The sequence below is a fragment of the Myotis yumanensis genome, unplaced genomic scaffold, assembly GCF_028538775.1.
Source record: "Myotis yumanensis isolate MYYU_CA2020_CCGP unplaced genomic scaffold, mMyoYum1.0.hap1 SCAF_3, whole genome shotgun sequence".
Taxonomy (NCBI): Eukaryota; Metazoa; Chordata; class Mammalia; order Chiroptera; family Vespertilionidae; genus Myotis; species Myotis yumanensis.
Window position 1 is genome coordinate 198,434,793 of NW_027223754.1, and position 18,885 is coordinate 198,453,677.

At 41.9% G+C, this 18,885-nt stretch overlaps 1 protein-coding gene across 3 annotated transcripts in view; it reads right to left on the minus strand.

The window, feature by feature from the left end:
• Nucleotides 1-18,520, minus strand: part of BLTP3B (bridge-like lipid transfer protein family member 3B) — an 81,095-nt gene extending 62,575 nt beyond the window's left edge. Inside the window, exons 1-2 of one of the 3 annotated variants that reach the window (XM_070410891.1) lie at nucleotides 18,253-18,501; nucleotides 3,986-4,130 (exon numbers count right to left, since the gene is read on the minus strand). Coding sequence is in view for 2 of the 3 variants with exons in the window: in XM_070410890.1 (XP_070266991.1) it covers nucleotides 18,253-18,296 (44 nt within the window). In the remaining variant the exon portion in view is untranslated. Of the gene's footprint in view, nucleotides 1-3,985; nucleotides 4,131-18,252 lie in introns of all 3 variants that reach the window. The other 2 variants (XM_070410890.1, XM_070410892.1) reach the window with 2 other exon arrangements.
• Nucleotides 18,521-18,885: the final 365 nt, after the last annotated feature.

Genomic DNA, 18,885 nt, shown 5'->3' on the forward strand with positions numbered 1-18,885 from the left:
TATGTCCTCACTAAGACTTACACACGATTGTTCACAGCAGCTTTAATAGCTACAAACTGGAAATAATCCAAATGACGGTCAACAGGTTAACTTAAAACAGGTGAGCAGCAACAAGTTATAGTATATCCACAGTGGAATATAAACAGCAATAATATATAATGCATAAAACCAAAATACATTAATTGTAAAATAATTATGCTGCAGGGAAGAGGCTGGGGGGAAAAGTATACTATGTGATCATTTATATAAAATTCTGGGAAATGCAACCTAATCTAAGCAAAATAAAATATATTACATAATAATGAAAGACAAAGCAGGAGAGAAGGAAGATTACAAAGAAGTATGAAAAACCTTGAGGGCATATGTCAAAATGTCATCAAATTGTACATCTTAAATATGTGCAGTTGATTGTTTATAAATCAATTATATTTCAATAAAGCTGTTTAATAAGACATATATAGATGTAGCTATATATACTAGTTATACAAGATTGGATTAGTTTCTTTATTTACATATAATTAAGCCAAATAAATTCTGTATACTGGGTCCTGGGAATACTTAGAAAAGGGTAATTTATCCTAAGTACATCCTGATATAGGTAGAGTCATAGGTGGTGTTCATACTAGCAAAAAAATATCAAATAATTTTATAATTGGAGCACCTAAATAGTTCCTCTAATCTAAAGTCCTCATTTTATAGTAAAGAATTATAAGCAAATTTGTACAATTTTAACTTAAAAGGTATCTTAGTTAAATTCCATTATCATACTGACCAATTTTCAATTCAACAATATTTTAGGATCAATTACCCTTCCATTATCATACTGATCAAATTTCAATGCAACTGAACATTTACTAGGCACTATAGGAGTACATGGCAATTTTCACCCTCGATCTCAATTTGTGAGGCTTATTAAATATTTAAGGCATAAGTATTATTACTATGAAATCTACAATGTCAATAATGGAACAAGGATCAAGGAAGGTACACACATAATAAATTACCTTTCTTTTAACATTCTCAATTTACAGACTTTGTTTGGCTTGGGTAGTTTTGTAATATGCATGTAAAGAATCAATCTTATCTAACCAGTTTTTCCACAAAAACATGTAAAGAATGGAAGAGGTTGAAAATTGGTAGGCTGTGAGCTATGCTTTACCCAGAGATATGTTTTGTCTGGCCTGCATAGTATGTTTTAAAAAACCTGATTTTGTGGCTAACATTTAAAATGGGCGGACCTTTGCCCTGGCCAATGTGACTCATTTGGTTGAGCATCATCCCATGCACCGAAAAGTTGCTGGTTTGATTCCTGATCAGGGCACATACCCAGGTGGCATGTTTGATCCCTGGTCAGGGTGCATGTGGGAGGCAACTGATCGATATATCTCTCTCGTAGTGATATTTCTCTCTCTCTCTCTCTCTGAAATCAATAAAAACATTTATTTTTTTAAAAATGGATGAACCTTATATTGAAATCTGGGTTTCTGAATTTTTGAAACATTGGAAGATCTGACACATACATCCTTCATGGCAAAAACTGAGTGCTGATTAGGCTCTTGGACAACTTAGATAAATAAGGCATAATTAACTGCTTTCAAAGACATCAGAGTTTATCACTAGAGACAAGCACACAAACAAATCATCGCAGTACATTAAATTCTTACTATGTGCCAGGCACTGTGTGACAGATATTACCATAAAAATGAAATAGGATAAGAAGTAGGCACAAGGGAAGAGGTGATCAATTATGTTAGAAAGAATACTGCTTTGCGCCCGGCCCGCATGACTCAGTGGTTGAGTGATGACCTAAATCAGGAGGTCATGATTCAATTTCTGGGCAGGGCACATGCCCAGGTTGTAGACTTAATCCCCAGTAGGAGGTGTGCAGGAGGCAGCCGATCAATGATTCTCCCATCATTTATGTTCCTATCTCTCTCTCCCTCTCCCTTTCTCTCTGAAATCAATAAAAATATATTTTTTTTAAAAAAGAATACTGTTTTAGGAAGGCTTCAAGGATGAGGCAGCACTTGAGCTGTTTTAAGAGTAAGAGTTTTTAAGAATAAGAGTAAGGACATTTCAAGTAAAGCAGCAGCACATTCAAGGCTCACATACAGTAAGCAAAGATGAAGTACAAGGCATCAGGTAGTTTGGAAAGAAATGATAAGCCTTGAAAGATGGACTGAAGCCAGATCATGAAGGACTCTTTGTTATCTCATGTCAAGAAATGTGTGTTTCATCCTACACTTTAGTATTGTTCCCAAAGTGCCACTTCAGAAAATTGCTCATGATTCAACGCAGGTGGAAGAAGTAAAAAGGGAAAGGCTATGACAGCTGACCCAATTACTAACTCAACTAGAGGGACTCTACTTTTGTCTATTTTATGCAGTGACATTCTATTTTAATATGTTTTGGACAAAAATCCTAGTTTTTATCAGGAAATAAAATAAGATTAGCATTTTGGAAAGATCTCTCTGGTAACAGTGCCAAGGATGAAAAATGAAATACGAGACCAGAAGGGAACGAGAATACTTAGTTGCAATAACTGATACAAGAAATTATGAGTTAAATCTGAGTAGTGACAACAGAGATATTCAAATATTACTGATATCTACTTTATGCCAAGAAGTCAGCTATGTGCTAGGTTCAGGAGAAAGAACATAAATTCAAGAATTATTTAAGTATAAAGGAATCATAACTGATTAAAATGAGAAGGTAAAGAAATTACCAAGTACTTAAGCTTGGTAGGTAACTTGAATAGCTGTGGTTTAAACTCAGAAAGAAATCGTAACACCACATCTCAACAGGCTTAGTACAAGCCAGGCCAAAAAAGATAGGTAAGGAGGTGCAATCTAGAAAAAGCAGAGGATTACAGTTATGACTATACTTCAGAAGCAAAGATCCCAGTGGATTTGCTAGAGGTATATACAAAATCAGAACTATCTTTGAATGCCATTATAAACAAGTTCTTAACCATCAATATCCTAGAGAGAATCTCAAAGGTTTCACTAATGGTCTACCTAAGTAAGGTTAAAGCATGGCATCTCTCTCTTGGCAATTATGAGACCCAGATACCGAAACGATAATATGGAATCAAGGCAGACAAGAATATTGAAAAACAGTACTTTTATCATCATACCTATACAATTGCTAGCTAACATATGGCCACAAGTTTATCAACTGTCCCATTACTAATAGGGTATGTATGTAATGAGTTGCACAATTCCACACATGGCTATTCTTTAAGTATCAATTTCTTACTAGACTTTTAGAATAGGTTCAAAATATTTATGTGGATATATTTTCCAAGCATTAGAAGTAGTCATTGATATTGAGTTTCTAGGATTTTCATAGAACCCTAAATTGAAAGAAATTCAGCGCCATTTCCTCATGAATCTGGTTTTATAACCTAATTGCTTTCTCTGATAATGAATTTTTTAAAAGGAACAGGGTGGAGGAGAAAAAGAATCGGGTGGGGAGCCCTTATATTCTTCAAAAATGAAACCTGTTTTCACTGCTGCTCATGAGTTATTTCAATCTCCTTAATAAAGAATATAATGAACATTAAGTAGACAAAATAAACTCTTAAATCCTTCAGTAAGAGAATTGATCAAAACATTTTCTTTACCAAAAGAGCCTTCATACCTCATTAATTAAACAGATTAGGAAGACTTACCCATTAAAGAATGCTAATTGCTATTTCCAAGTATCTGACTCTAAATTATAAAACTCTTCTTTTGGCAACATCAGAAAGAGCCGATTATAAGTGCAATGCCAAACCTAATATATTAGAAAAGATATTCTAAAAGAGGAATTGCACGAGCCTGTAGCTACATCGCTGCTGTGTTTTTGGTTTTTTTTTTTTAATGCAATTGGTATCTGACTAAAATAATAAGAATTAGAAATTGCTCTCTAAGTATCTTGGAGATGGGCATAAGTGCTCACATTTATAGAAAGAAAACAAAACCGTGGGGAATAGAATTATTACCTGAGGGCAGGAAATTTCAGACAAAAGGTCCCTATTCCTGGTGAAAGCAAGTAGCCAGTTGCCAAGGTTTCTTAGATTCCTCTGGTACTCATTTGGGTGATTATGAAATTCACAGCACATCAATCTCCACAGCCAGCAGGGATCGCTGCAGGGAATGGGTACACAGGGGACACAGAAGGGAGCAAATTTAAGGGAAGGAAGAGGAAAGGAATGATATGATAAAAATATTTAGCTGTGATTCATTTTGAAAAAATACAGTTGTATTTCACACTGCATTAACTAAAGACAAATACTGCTAAAATTCTAAGAAAAACTAACTATTTATGATTTCTTCATTCTCCTTACCAGTGGAATTACTACTATGCTATTAAATTAATATGTATTTTTTAAATTTTATATTAAAATTCTAATTAACAAAAATGAGATGGCTATGTTGTACAAAAGTTATACAAAGACTGAACTGTATAATTCAACATTAAATGAAACCAATTAGGACAAGCACTCTAAAAAATACAAATAGTCAAGTTAACTGTCAAAAGGCCCAGTTAAAACTAATAATCCTCACTTCATTTCATAGAGAATACTAAAGTTACCTATGAAAAATAACAAAACAAAAAAGAAAGGAAAATCCAGCAATAAAAGACATCTGTATATTCAAAAATAAATAGGAGAAATACAGTATTTATCAGGAAAAAAAGTTTTGAATCTAATTTTTTTGGATATGAATCAACTTTTTAAACCAGTCAAAAATGGATTCAGGGTAACTAATTCATGCTCTATGTATCCTATGAAGACCAATGTATTATAATTATTTCTCCAGTCAGCTAAATATGTTTCTGAATAACTGCTATTTATCACAGTACTATGGAAGGTGTTAAAGATACAATGGAGAACAAGACAAGCATAGTCACTGTCCTCAGAATTCAGAACCTATCAAGATGATTCTGCCCTTTAAAGAGATGACAATCTGCAGAATTAACAAATAAAACAAACAATACATTTTAAGACCTAAAACATTTCAAAATGAAGATGAACAGTGAAGACTAGCCTAGTTAAAGTTGCCTATGAAGATGTACAAGTATAAAATGAAGCCTGAGAGGATGTCCTAACTGAAGGGACACAATTTGGCTGTAAGAAAAAACAAAAGGTGGGTGAAAAAGTGGGGATGGGGAAAGAAATGTAGCATTGGGAAACAATGAAAAATAAAATTGCAGCCAAATTTGGAGGACCTAAATCATCCTTGACGTCTCTACATACTTGCCTTAAATACTCTCTTGGTATGCATGCTGTAGTCAGATAAAATAGATTTAATAATTATCCATTTTATATCAACAAGCTGTCATTTATGTGCTTTATTTCATTACTGCTTTACAATTTTCTCTGACACTTGGACTACCTCCATCTCACTGTCTCTAATTCTTTAAAAGTTGCAGATAGTATACACTGTGCCTCTCTCAAAAAACTAATATATTACCTTAAATTCTATTTACTCACTCATCTACCATATTGTTTCCAGAAGACATTCCTAAGTCTTAGTTTTATTTATATCTTACAGAACCTTCTTTAAATACTGGTAGGAAAAATAAATGAATGACTTATCAATGAGGATATTTATAGTATTTCTTAAAGATAAATCTTACATATTATGAATGCCCCTTTTTATAGTGTATTTCATCCTATCTAATAAAAGAGAAACATGGTAATTAGCCGTACCTTCGCTACCCTTCCCATTGGCTAATCAGAGCTATATGCAAATTAACTGCCAGCCAAGATGGCGGCCGGCAGCCGGGCAGCTTGAAGCTAACATGAGGCTTGCTTGCTTCAGTGACAGAGGACTCCAATGTTTCCCGCCTGCTGCTGCCGGCCTCTGAGCTTGCAGTTTGACACATTGTTACAAATACAGAAGCTAAACAAAACCCCAGAAACCTGTTTTAAGCTAGCCGGGATCTCAAAGCTGGAGTTGAAACAGTGTTTCGATTATAGAACCCAAACAAACCAGATACCTGCTTTCAGCAGCCAAGGCCTCAGAGCTGGAGCCAAGCCTCAGAGCTAAAGCTGGCCCAGAATAAAAAAGAAAGAAAAAAAGGACAGGTTGGGAGCTTCAGTCGCCCACCAGCCTGAAAACAGCCCTCAGCCCCTCACCCAGACTGGCCAGGCACCCCAGTGGGGACCACCACCCTGAAGGGGGTGTGACCAGCGGCAAACATCCATTAGCCCCTCACCCAGGTTGGCCAGGCACCCACGCGGGACCCCCACCCTGATCCAGGACACCCTTCAGGGCAAACCAGCCGGCCCCCACCCACGCACCAGGCCTCTATCCTATATAGTAAAAGGGTAATATGCCTCCCAGCACCGGGATCAGCAGAGCCGCGAGGCCTCCCGGCACCGGGATCAGCGTGACAGGGGGCAGCGACCAAACCCCCTGATCGCCCTGCAGCTGTGTGTGTGACAGGGGGCGGGGCCACAACCTCCTATCTGCCCTGCTCTGTTCGTGACAGGGGAAGGCGCCCCAACCCCCTGATCAGCCCTGCTCTGTGCCTGATGGGGGGAGCTCCCCAAGCCCCTGATCGCCCTGCGGCTCTGTGTGTGACAGGGTGCAGCACCCCAACCCTCTGATCGGCCCTGCTCTGTGTGTGACAGGGTGCGGCGCCCCAAACCCCCCCCACCATGGGCCCTGCTCTGTGTGTGATGGGGTAGAGCCATAACCTCCCCATCGGCCCTGCCCTGAGTATGACAGGGTGCGGTGCCTCAACCCCCTGATCCGCTCTGCTCTGTGTGTGACAGGGGGCAGTGCCCCAACTCCCCTATCGGCCCTACTCTGTGAGTGACGGGGGGAGCTCCTCAACCCCCTGATCAGCCCTGCTCTGTGCGTGACAGGGGGGGAGCTCCCCAACCCTCTGATGGTCCCTACTCTGTGCGTGACAGGGGGGAGCTCTTCAACCCCCTGATCAGCCCTGCTCTGTGTGTGACAGGGGGGAGCTTCCCAACCCCCTGATGGGCCCTGCTCTGTGTGTGACAGGGGGGAGCTCCCCAACCCCCTGATCGACCCTGCTCTGTGCATGACAGGGTACGGAGCCCCAACCCCACTGATGGGCCCTGCTCTGTGAGTGACAGGGAGCAGCACCCCAACCTCCCGATCTGCCCTGCTCTGTGCATGACAGGGGGCGGCGCCCCAACTCCCCAATCAGCCCTGCTCTGAGCCCGACCAGGGGCTGCACCTAGGGATTGGGCCTGCCCTCTACCACCCGGGAGCAGGCCTAAGCCAGCATGTCGTTATCTCCCGAGAGGTCCCAGACTGCGAGATGGCACAGGCCGGGCTGAGGGACCCCCCCCCCAAGTGCACAAATTTTTGTGCACCGGGCCTCTAGTTTACATATAAAGCATCAGAGCAGAAGAAAAATTTGGAGCAGAAACCCAATTTAATATCTAAAAACATACTGTTACCAAATTTTAATATCTCTAAATTTTCTGGTACTTACTATATTTATCCCTAAATATTAATTCCTAACAATAAAATTACAAAAGGTTTACAAATACACAACAGCAGACAAAAACAACACTTGATGCTAATAGAGTAGGGACAAAAGAAGCCCGATAATGCCTCTATTAATAGTATTTTGGGGTAGAAAAAGTATATACATATAAAATTAAGCCTTAAAAGACAGACTAATATGGAATTAAAAATTAATACACTACATTCATTTTGTCTGGGAGAAGTCTCAAAATAAATGAGTGAATTATCAGACAGACCAGTAGTAAATCTAATTCCTGAAAAAATCAAACAATAAATTACTATATCCTGAATCATATTTGCTTCAGCTCTCAATTTTGTTTTAATAACTTGGTCTTGATATAACTGTTCATATTTCACTCATAGAAATAGTCATTAAATCTTCTATTTGTAACTTACATTCAATCTGAGCTCCATCATTAATATCAACTGACTAAATACCAATATTAAATAGAAATATTAAATTACTCATCCTAAATATTATAACATGCAGAATTTAAAACATGTATGTATAACTGATAAGAGGTCAACTTATTCAGAAAATGTTTACACTGGAAACTGTAGTATTAAGGTAAAGTGCAATATTGTAAAAAGTAATATTGCAAAAAAATTATGCAAGTAAAAAGAAATGGTGGAGAAATTTGTTGGGGAGCATAAGAGACTTGGTTGCAAAGTTTGTAAGGAAGACATTCTGATAAAATGGAAGTGTGTGGAAGGCCGCCTGCCCTGTTTATCGGAATTCCAACTTAGGGAAGTGTCGAAGGTGGCGACCCTAATTATTCCTTGACTTTCCAAACAAGCCTGTGCATATGCAGACCTCTGGGTGTTTACAGGAATCCTTATGCTTAATCCCTAGATGCCCCTGCCTAGAGGACAATATAAACATGTGTCCTCCCAAGATTACTCACCCTACTGATTGTATCTAAAGATAAAAATTCCAAGAAAGGTGTAACAAGGCAGGCAATAGAGGCTGTTCTGGCTACTAAAGCCAGGGGCCCCTTAGCCCTCTCTTGCACAGTCAAACTGTGTCTGAGTAATCTGTTCATCCATCGTTCAGGGGCTGCTTGTCAGCCCCAGCAGAAATTATGCTTCCACAACTTCAAAGAACTGTTGAGTCAAAGAATTCCCAAGTTATAAAAGAATCTCCTAAGGGATATTGCAGCAGTATGGTGAAACACCATGAGAGTACTAAAAGAAATGCTGAAAATGGAGTAAAAGAAAATCAAACTATTAGGTGGGAACAACAGCCTGAGCAGGCGGCATAGAAAAATCAAATTAAAAAGGTGCTGGATCAGTGACGCAACCACTCAACACCTGTCAAACTTTAACCTTAGGCAGATGACACATTTCAATCTATATATATAAAAGCCTAAGTGACTGGAACACCGGAACAACCGGTCGCTATGATGCACATTGACCACCAGGAGGCAGCTCAACAAAGGAGCTGCCTCCTGGTGGTCAGTGCGCTCCCACAGCCAACCTCCTGTGGCTGGCCAACCTCCCCTGGTCCCTCCCCATTTCAGCCAACCTCCTGTGGTCCCTTCCCCCCTCCAGCAGGCCCTGGCCGGCAGCCGGCAACTGGCAGGAAGGTGGGGCCAGCCGGAGGAGGGTCAAGGGAGGAAGGCTCCGGCCAGCCCTAATTGCCGGCCAGGCCTAGGGACCCCACCTGTGCACGAATTTCATGCACCAGGCCTCTAGTGTTTTAATAATTACCTTCTCACAGACTGCAACAAATCCCTTCTGATTCTAGAATGGTGATATTACAACATCCAGTGGGCCAAGCATCCATCCCCTCTTCACCTAAAGTTTTCAGATTAATCTCCTGAAAGTAACTTTTGCAAGAATCAATCTGTTTTTATGTGAAAATTAATGTGAAATAAATAGGCACCTCCTCGCTTTCAGATACTCCTATATAATGCAGTTAATAGCCTAAATAAATAAATAAACAATCCACCCTTAAAATTCTGTATTGCATAAACCAAAGGATAACCACACAAAAAACATTGTTGCCATACTAAAACACGTAGTGTAAATTAGTTCACAAATAAAAGGGATCTTCATAGATAACTGAAAGGTATCCAAATTAATGTGTTCAAACTCCTGATCTTCCATAAGCCTGTGTCCTCCAACTTAGTGAACAGCAACTCCACCTTGTCAGCTGCTTATGTCAAAAACTCCTGAGTCATCCATGACTGCTCTCTTTCTTTCTCAATCACATTTTATGTCAACAAAATCCTGTAGTTCTACCTTCAAAATACATCTAAAACCTGATATCTCAACAACTTCACTGCATCCACCAGGTCCAAGCCAGTGTCTTTCTTATCTGGAGAGCTAACACTAACTGAGCTCCCATCTGCCCTTGCCCTCCATTACTTTTTTTCCACTTGGATGCAGAGCGATCCTTGGTTCCAAGCTTTCCAGTGGATTCCAATCTCACTCAGTTAAAAGCCAACTCATTACAAGGCCCCACAAGACCTGGACTTTGATTTCATCTTCCTCTCCTCACTCCACGTCACCTGTCACCTGTATCCCTGGCCTAGATAGATATCAAAATAACAAGCAAGCTTCCACTTCTGGATCTTTGCATTTGCTTCCACCTCTTTCAGATCTCTTCTCTAGAATCAACAGATTTAAAACTGCAAACCCCATCCCTACCTCCACGCACTTCTTATCCCCTTTCCTGCCCCACCCCCAACCCCAGCACATACCACAAACTGATAAAATGTACTTCACTTACTTATTTATTATCGGCATCCTCTGATTAAAATGTAAACTCCATTGCCCTGGCCAGTGTGGATCAGTTGGTTGGAGTGTCCTTGACCTGTGCACCTGAAGGGTCATAGGTTTGAGTGCCAATCAGGGCACATACCCAAGTTTTGGGCTCAATCCCTGGTAGGGGCAAGTACAGGAGGCAACCTATTGATGTTTCTTTATCTTGTTATCTCTCTCTCTCATCAATAAAAGAACATTTTTTTAAAAAACAAAAAGAATACTGTCAATTTAAGTAACTAAAAGTTACCTTAAAAATCCCCAAATTTAGCCCTAGCTGGTTTGGCTCAGGGGATAGAGCATCCACCTGCAGACTGAAGGGTCCTGGGTTCGATTCCGATCAAGGGCACATGCCTGGGATACTCGCTCGATTCCCAATAGGAGGCGTGCAGGAGGCGGTTTATCGGTGATTCTCATCATTGAAGTTTCTATATTTCCCTCTCTCTTCCTCTCTGAAATCAATAAAAATATAGTAAAAAAAAAAAAAAATCCCCAAATTTAGCCCTGGCCAGTGTGGTTCAATTGGTTGGGCATCATCCTATGCACTGAAAGGTTGCTGGTTCAATTCCCAGCCAGGGCACATGCCTCAGGGTTGATTCCCTGGTAGCGGGGAGGAAGCCAGTGGATGTCTGGCTCTCACATTGGTGTTTCTCTCTCCCTCTACCTTCCTCTCTCTCACAAAAACTTTTAAAAATAATCCCTAAATTTATAAAGGTACATTTATTAATCCTAAAAGGGAACATTAACTCAAGTTTTCCCAGTTGCCTAATCCAAGTAAAACAAATCTCATTAATTTCAATGGCAGTATAGTCTATAAATAGGTTACATTTAGTTATGCTTATTATGCCAGAATGAGAATTACTGAAGTTTTCCAAGAACTGAGACTATATCTTACCCATCTTTGTATCTCTAATACCAAGTACTCAAGACCTAGTATACATAAACTTTAAAAATTATTGAGCTTTGCCATAAAAGTGGAAGATGTAAATAATTAGGCTATATAAAATTATCATTAAAGGAAATAATTTGACAGTCTAAATAATCTATGTTGTATTTCCTTTTAAGAATGTCCAGAGGGAAGAATCGAAGATGGCGGCATAGGTAAAACACCAGAGACTGCCGCCGTGGACAACCACTTCAAAAATACAACTAAAAGTCGGAGCGGACATCAACCAGAACCACGGGAAGGCTGGCTGAGGAAAGTCTCTTCAACTAGAAGCAAGAACAACAGCATTCCTACGCTCAGCGGAGGCGCAGTGTGGAAAATTTAAAGGTACGGCGGTGCGGTGGTGAGGGTGCGCGCGCAAAGCGGGCTGGCGGCTGAGGGCGCGACTGTCGTTTTCAATTAGGAGCGAATCTCAGACTCTGGGCTACAGATCCGGGCGAGTCTCTAGGGACCCAGACTCAAACGGGAGAAGCGGGACTGTCTGGCTACGGCCCCTCCGAGGTTTGCAGCGATCTGGGACAGAGAGGCAGAGCCTCTGGGGACGGACTGAGAGCGGCCATAGCTGCTCCCTCCCCGCCGCCCTGTTGAGCCCGCCCCGCCCAAACCCTGCGCACAACCATTTGCCGACCGCCTCAGGCAAGGGCTGGACTAGCACCTCCCCTGAGGACTGAAGTTTTCCCACAGCTGATTTCCACCGCCAGTCGGCCTGAAGGTCAAATCCCTCTAGTGTTAACTACAACAATTAAGGCTTCGCTAGAACAAGACTGCGCACAGAGACCACAAGGGGGTGCACCAAGAAAGCATAAAAGATGCGGAGACAAAAAAACATGACAGAAATGGAGGATATGGAGCTAAGAATCGCAATTTTGAGGGCTTGCCATAAATTTGTGCAGAGCCTCACGAAAACTAATGAGACCCTCGATGCTACGATAAAGAAATTAGAAAGTAAGCATACACGGACTGAAATAAAGAATATTATACCCAATAGCAGACCAGAGGAGTGCAAGAATCAAACCAAAGATTCGACAAAAAACACCCAATTGGAAAAGCATAATGAAAAAAGAATCCAAAAGTGTGAAGACAGCGTAAGGAGCCTCTGGGACAGCTTTAAGCGGACTAATATCAGAGTCATTGGAGTCCCAGAAGATGAGAGACAGCAAGATATTGAAAACCTATTTCAAGAAATAATGGCAGAAAACTTCCCCCACCTAGTGAAAGAAATGGACTTACAGGTCCAAGAAGCGAAGAGAACCCCAAACAAAAGGAATCCAAAGAGGACCACACCAAGACACATCATCATTAAAATGCCAAGAGCAAAAGACAAAGAGAAAATCTTAAAAGCAGCAAGAGAAAGAGGCTCAATTACCTACAAGGGAATACCCATACGACTGTCAGCTGATTTCTCAACAGAAACTTTGCAGGCCAGAAGGGAATGGCAAGAAATATTCAAAGTGCTGAATACCAAGAACCTACAACCAAGATTACTTTATCCAGCAAAGCTATCATTCAGAATTGAAGGTCAGATAAAGAGCTTCACAGATAAGGAAAAACTAAAGGAGTTCATCACCACCAAACCAGTATTATATGAAATGCTGAAAGGTATCCTTTAAGAAGAGGAAGAAGAAAAAGGTAAAGATACAAATTATGAACAACAAATATGCATCTATCAACAAATGAATCTAAGAATCAAGTGAATAAATAACCTGATGTACAGAATGAACTGGTGACTATAATGAATCAGGGACATAGAAAGGGAATGGACTGACTATTCTTGGGGGGGAAAGGGGAATGGGAGATTCGGGAAGAGACTGGACAAAAATCATGCACCTATGGATGAACTCTGTGGGTGGGGAGTGAGGGTGGAGGGTGGGGTGGGAGCTGGAAGGAGGGGAGTTATGGGGGGAAAAAAGAGGAACAAATGTAATAATCTGAACAATAAAGATTTAAAAAAAAATAATAATAAAATAAAATAAAATAAAAAAAAATCAATGGGAAAAAAAAAAAAAAAAAAAAAAAAGACTTTTGGGAAACTGAGTGATCATCATATCATTATATAAGTATTATTTAATCTAAAATTATAATATAAACTATAGTAGCCCTGAATGCCAGCATTGAAAAAGTATATTAATGTAGAAAAAAAAAAAAAAAAAGAATGTCCAGAGGAACGATTATAGATTTAACAGTATTCATCTCCAATTACATGCACCTTAACTTCTTCAGCAATTAATTTCCACAGCCTTATCTGAAACCATGTACTAAATTAGGCCCATTCCACCTCTAAAATCTTGAACTTTAACATAACCCTTTCAGACAAAACCTCCAAATCTTCCAGTTCTTTTATTTGTTTTTCTCAACTGCTCTTCCACCTAGATAAAATCTCCAACCCTTGGACGGTTCTTTCCTTTTCTCAACAGGCTATCAGCTGCTGCCCTCCTCCTTCCTTCCTTTCTTATGCAACCTAAACCAGCCCATTAATACATTGTGAGGCAATCTAAACTCTATTACTTTGCCAATCCGTCACAATATTCTGCCAAATGCTCACTCTTTAACATATATTCCAAATACTCAGCAATCTTGTCAGGCCACCCTCCCTTTCTACTTGTTCCTTTCCCTTAGTTCAGGAAACATGTCTTGTAGAGATGTCAGGTAGTTTCTCCTGCCTAGATGCTTGGAGCTAGCCTGGATCCAGTCCCTTTCCAAATCTGGTTCTCTAACTTTCCCATAAATTCTGTGAGATACTGACATCCTTCCAATACATTTCTATTATATTTAAATTAACCAGAGATCCTCTGCAGATTCTTTATTTCCACCCCAGACAACTGCTCCTGAACCCTGGACTTCAGAAACCAAACTGATAACCAGGCATCTTTAATGATCATGTCCTTCTTTTGTCTGGAATTCCTTATTAAGTCACCTCCTGGGATGAAGTTAAATTTGAGGCCCTTTGTCACGTAATTTAGTGCAGTGCCTATTAAAGACAACAAGCCTGACTCAAAATACTAGTTCTTCCCATGACCATATCTTTACTGTACCTATAATTCTTTGCCATTGCTAACTGACCAATGGATAAATAGAGCTGGGCCATACAGATTCTCTCTCCCAGGAATCTGAAACTTGACAGGAAAGATCACAGATTGGGAGTTGTGAGAGATGGGATAACACCCCAAAGCAGTGGTTCTCAACCAAGAGCCTTTTTGCCCCCAGGGGACATTTAGCAATGTGTGGAGACATTTTTCATTGTCAAGACTGTGGGGGTGGCTATGGGCATCTAGTGCGTGGATATTAGATATATTGCTCAACATTCTACAATGTTCAGAGCAGCCCTTCACAATAATTATCTTGTCCAAAATGTCAACAGTGCTGAAGTCCAAGATCTCTTTCATGAGGTTCCAGGAGCTGGCTAGTTCTTGACCTTCCCCTTATTCCGTGACCTACCTCAACAGCTTTTGGTTACATTTAACTTTTTACCTAAGTTAAACAGAGCAAGGTTTTGTTGTTTACAGACAAAATAACTTTCACTAGCACAGTAACTCTAGTTGAATCACCTGACATACATGTGTACAATTTAAACCAGTTTCTCAACCTCAAAACTAGCATTGTAGGATGTTTAATAGCATACCTGGCCTTTAACCCATAGACATTAGTACCCTTAGCCAACCCCCCTTCCCAATACCCCAGTTGTGACATTTAGAAATGTCTCCAGACATTGCCAAATTTCCCCAGAAGGGCAAAATCACCTCTGGTTGAGAACTATACAAAGGCTCCACTCAGGTGCAGTGTATGTCTGTCCTGCCAACTCCCACTCACCAGTAAACCTTGTGCCCATTACAGTGTGCCTGGAGCCAGAGGGGAAAGGGAAGCATTTGTATCTGAATCATCCCTACCCCTTTTTAGGTCTTGGCTTAAATATACCCCATCTTCCAGCTTCTCTCCCCCTACCTCTCGCCTTTGCTCAAGCACTCACTTACATACACAGTAAAAGATAATGAGGCCTTGAGCTGAAAGGTAGCTCCTGCTCTTATTTCCTTTCTGATACTTGTTATAACTTTCTTTAGAACTTTCCATTCCCTTGTGAAAAAGGACACCCCTAGGAAAGCTTCCAAAGCATATTTTGTGCCAATTACAGTCTGAAAGATCGGAGTAATTTCTCCTTCAAAGACTTCCTGTTTCACTTCTCTTAAAACTTAAGGACTCCAACCCCCACCCCACCACGTACACAAATGGCATATTCTCTCTATTCTCTCTCTCTCTCTCTCCCTCTTTCTCTCCTCCACCTTCTCTCCCAGCCCCGTATCTGTCAGTTTCAGATCAGCTCCAAGTATACAAACATGCTTAGGACAGAAATAAACAATTAGGCAAGGAACAAGTGTATAGATTTAAACATCTCAAATAGTTCAGCATTTTCTCAAAGCCAGTTTCTCGTATGCCTCTATTAAGGTAAGACTGGTTTCGAGCTTATAATTTCACCATACTTCAATCTCAAGGCTCAGAGTAAGCATCATCTTTCTCCTGTTGGTTCCCAGATCACCTTCTTCCTTATTGGAAGACACCCTATATATGAAGAGTCACTTTCCTAGTTCTGCCTTTCTAGGACACCATAAACATCACATTTATTCAATGATTCAATGACCTGTTGCTTCCTAAAAACCAAGGTAAAGTACCATAACATTGGTGGCATAGAGTTTTGCCTCAGTTTAAAAAATAAAAAAAAAAAAGCAATGTGAGGGAGAGTCAGTTGATTGGTTGATTGGTGCCATTCTCCATTCATTCAAAAAACAGTTGTTGCCCTGGCCAGTGTGGCTCAATTGGCTGGAGCATCGTGGGATGCATGGAAGGATGGTGGCTTTGTTTCTGGGTCAGGGCACATACCTGGGTTCCCCCAGTTGGGGTACCTACAGGAGGCAACCAATTGATATTTATGTTTCTCTCTCTCTCTCTCTCTCTCTCTCTCTTTCCCTTCCTCACTCTTAAATCAATAAAAAGCATATCCTTGGTGAGGATTTTTAAAAAATAGTTGTTGAGTGTACATTATGCTAGACTCAAAACAAAAATCCCTGCCGTCATGGAGTTTGCATTCAAGTGCAGAAGACAGACAAACAGCAAAGATATAGCATGACAGATAAGGATGAATGCTATAGAAAAGCGTGGTCAGTCTAAGGCCTCCTTGGAGAAGGTGCCATGGTTGCAAGCACGGGCTGTATGAAATGTCTATTATTGGAAGGTAATGTGTTTTAAGCATTTGCTGTTAAACTGTATTGAACTGTATGCCAGATAATCACATCAATATAGTGACATCTTCATTGCCAGATAATCTGTAAAATTTAGCTTGACCCAGGTAATTTCAAAGTTCATCACTACTTAAATAACTATTATTTATCATCTTATTTTATCTATTGTCATCCTTTAGATTTATAAATAACATCATAACGATGACAGCAGTACCAGTAAGATTATCCAAGAATATAAATTTGCTATTCTTCAGTCACCTAAGTTGTTTTGAAATATGAAATAAAAACTCACGTGTTTCAAAAACTCATCTCAAGGAAAAAAAAATCCTCACTATTATTTACAACACAGATATTAGAGGTCATACAAATAATGAATATGTGGGTGTTGTCTATTTTGTGAAGTAAGCCATTACCTTGACTATTAATTTTTTAAGAGCCCTTCTCAACTGTTCTGCAAGAGAATGAAACTCTTAAGGCACTCCCTGATTGAGTGAACTTTCCTCCCTTGCATCTAGAATGGAACTGCGTACTAACACCCTTGGGAGGGTGAGAAAAGAGAACTGAAATCATTTTTCTGTAGCTCTGAATATTCTTGTGGATGGAAGTATAAGAGAGGCTGAAGGACATCTGATAAGTCAGACATTACCTAACTCATCAATGAAAGTTAAAACCTTCTTCCAAAATAAGTTGTTCATATGGGCCATACGTACAATTGTAGAAGAAACTTTTTAATTAGTGGTAATATTGAGAAATGTATATTCATAAACGCTACTATAATTTGTTACTTTAAAAAAACGTATCTTATTTAATGTGACAAGGAAAAGATTTGCTGAATCACAGAAATATCGTTGTGCCCCTACATATAACCTGTGGTATACCAGAATTTGTAGAATCAAGTCGTCGTACCCACGCCTTTCCCTACAATGAGCTCAAAGTAATCACTAAGTCGCAGACAAATAACGGAGAAAAGGATCCTAACCAAGCGCTTCGGGTTCGCGGTTAACAACTTGGACACCAGATCCCACGTTCAGCCTCCGTCTGGAGACAAGTATGGAGAAGCCAGGAGCAACAAACAAACTGCCAGCGTGACTGAGTCATGTTTCCGACTAAACCCGCTTATGAAATGGAAAGAACGACAAGTCTTGGGTTTATGGCCACAGATGCTGGCTGACACTCCGTGACATTTATGGGTCTCGGGTTTTTAAAAAGAAAAAAAAAAAAACTCTTTTGCAAGAACGACGTGGGGCTAAACGCCTCCAGAAAGAGCTTGTCGTCAAAGCTGGGAACTCTGGCTGTTTCCCTACAGCAAATCCGAACTGTGCAAACAGGCACACCCGCTACGGCAACGGAGCGGAACAATAACAAGGTGAACGTTTCCCGGAGAAGACGAGCCTCGGCCCTGAGAGTCCGGGCTGCGCCGGGCGCCCGCGGTTAACGGACCCGCTCTGCTCCGAGGGGACGCGAGCCCGAGCCCGGGTTCAGGCCCCCGCGGCCCCCGCACCTGGGTGACGCGGGCATCTCCCCTCTCCGCCGGGACCGCCAAGAGGTGTCCCCGGACGCCCCCGGACGCCGTGCCGGGGCCACCCCACCGCCGCCTCCGCCACGAGTCGGCCGGCTCTCCCCCGTCTGGGGTCTCACTCGGGAAGCCGCCCCGGGCGCCGCGGGCGGCGGGAGATGCGGGGCCCGACGGGAGCGGGGCGTCCCAGGGTCGCCTCCGCACGGCGGCCGGTCCCCGGCGTCCCCGAGGGCGCAGGCTGCCCCGGCAGGGGGGGGGGGGGGCGCACCGGCCCCCGCGCCCGCGGCTCCCACTGACCTGGAGAGGTGCTTCAGAATCTGTTTCTTGATGAGCCCAGCCATGGTGCCGAGGCGGGAGGCGCCCCGCTCTCCTCTCGGTTCCTCGCTGCCCCCTCCCTTCGGGACCGTCGCTCCTCTTTGTCCGGGTTAACCCGGCAGAAGGACAGGCGCCTGAGTGCTCGCGCCCGGGAGAGACCCAAGGCCCTGGCCGAGGCCACCGCCGCCGCCGCTGCCGCCGAGGACCGGGAGCATCTCGTTCAGGCCGCCGCAGCCGCCGCCGGCGCCATCTTGGCTGCAGCATCACCTAAGAGACCTGGGGGAGGGCGGGGGCGAGCCGGGCTCGGGGCGGGGCGAGCGGATGGGGGCGGGGTCTGGTGAGATGGGGCGGGGCCACAGCGGGGAGGGGCGGGGCAACTCCGGTTCCAGACAGGCGCGGAGGGTATGCTGCCCTGCCACCCTTATCCTTAACCCAGCCGCCCTGCTGCTATTGGGTGCTTTGACTCCCAATCCAAAACCTTCTCCTCCTCTGTTCTCGTTCTTGACTCCATCACTAAGTCTCCTGCCACATCCTACTTCTCTTTTTCATTTCCTAAGAATTTGTTCCACAAACTTCTCAGCTTATTTTGCTCTGTTTACCTACTCAGCTATATAT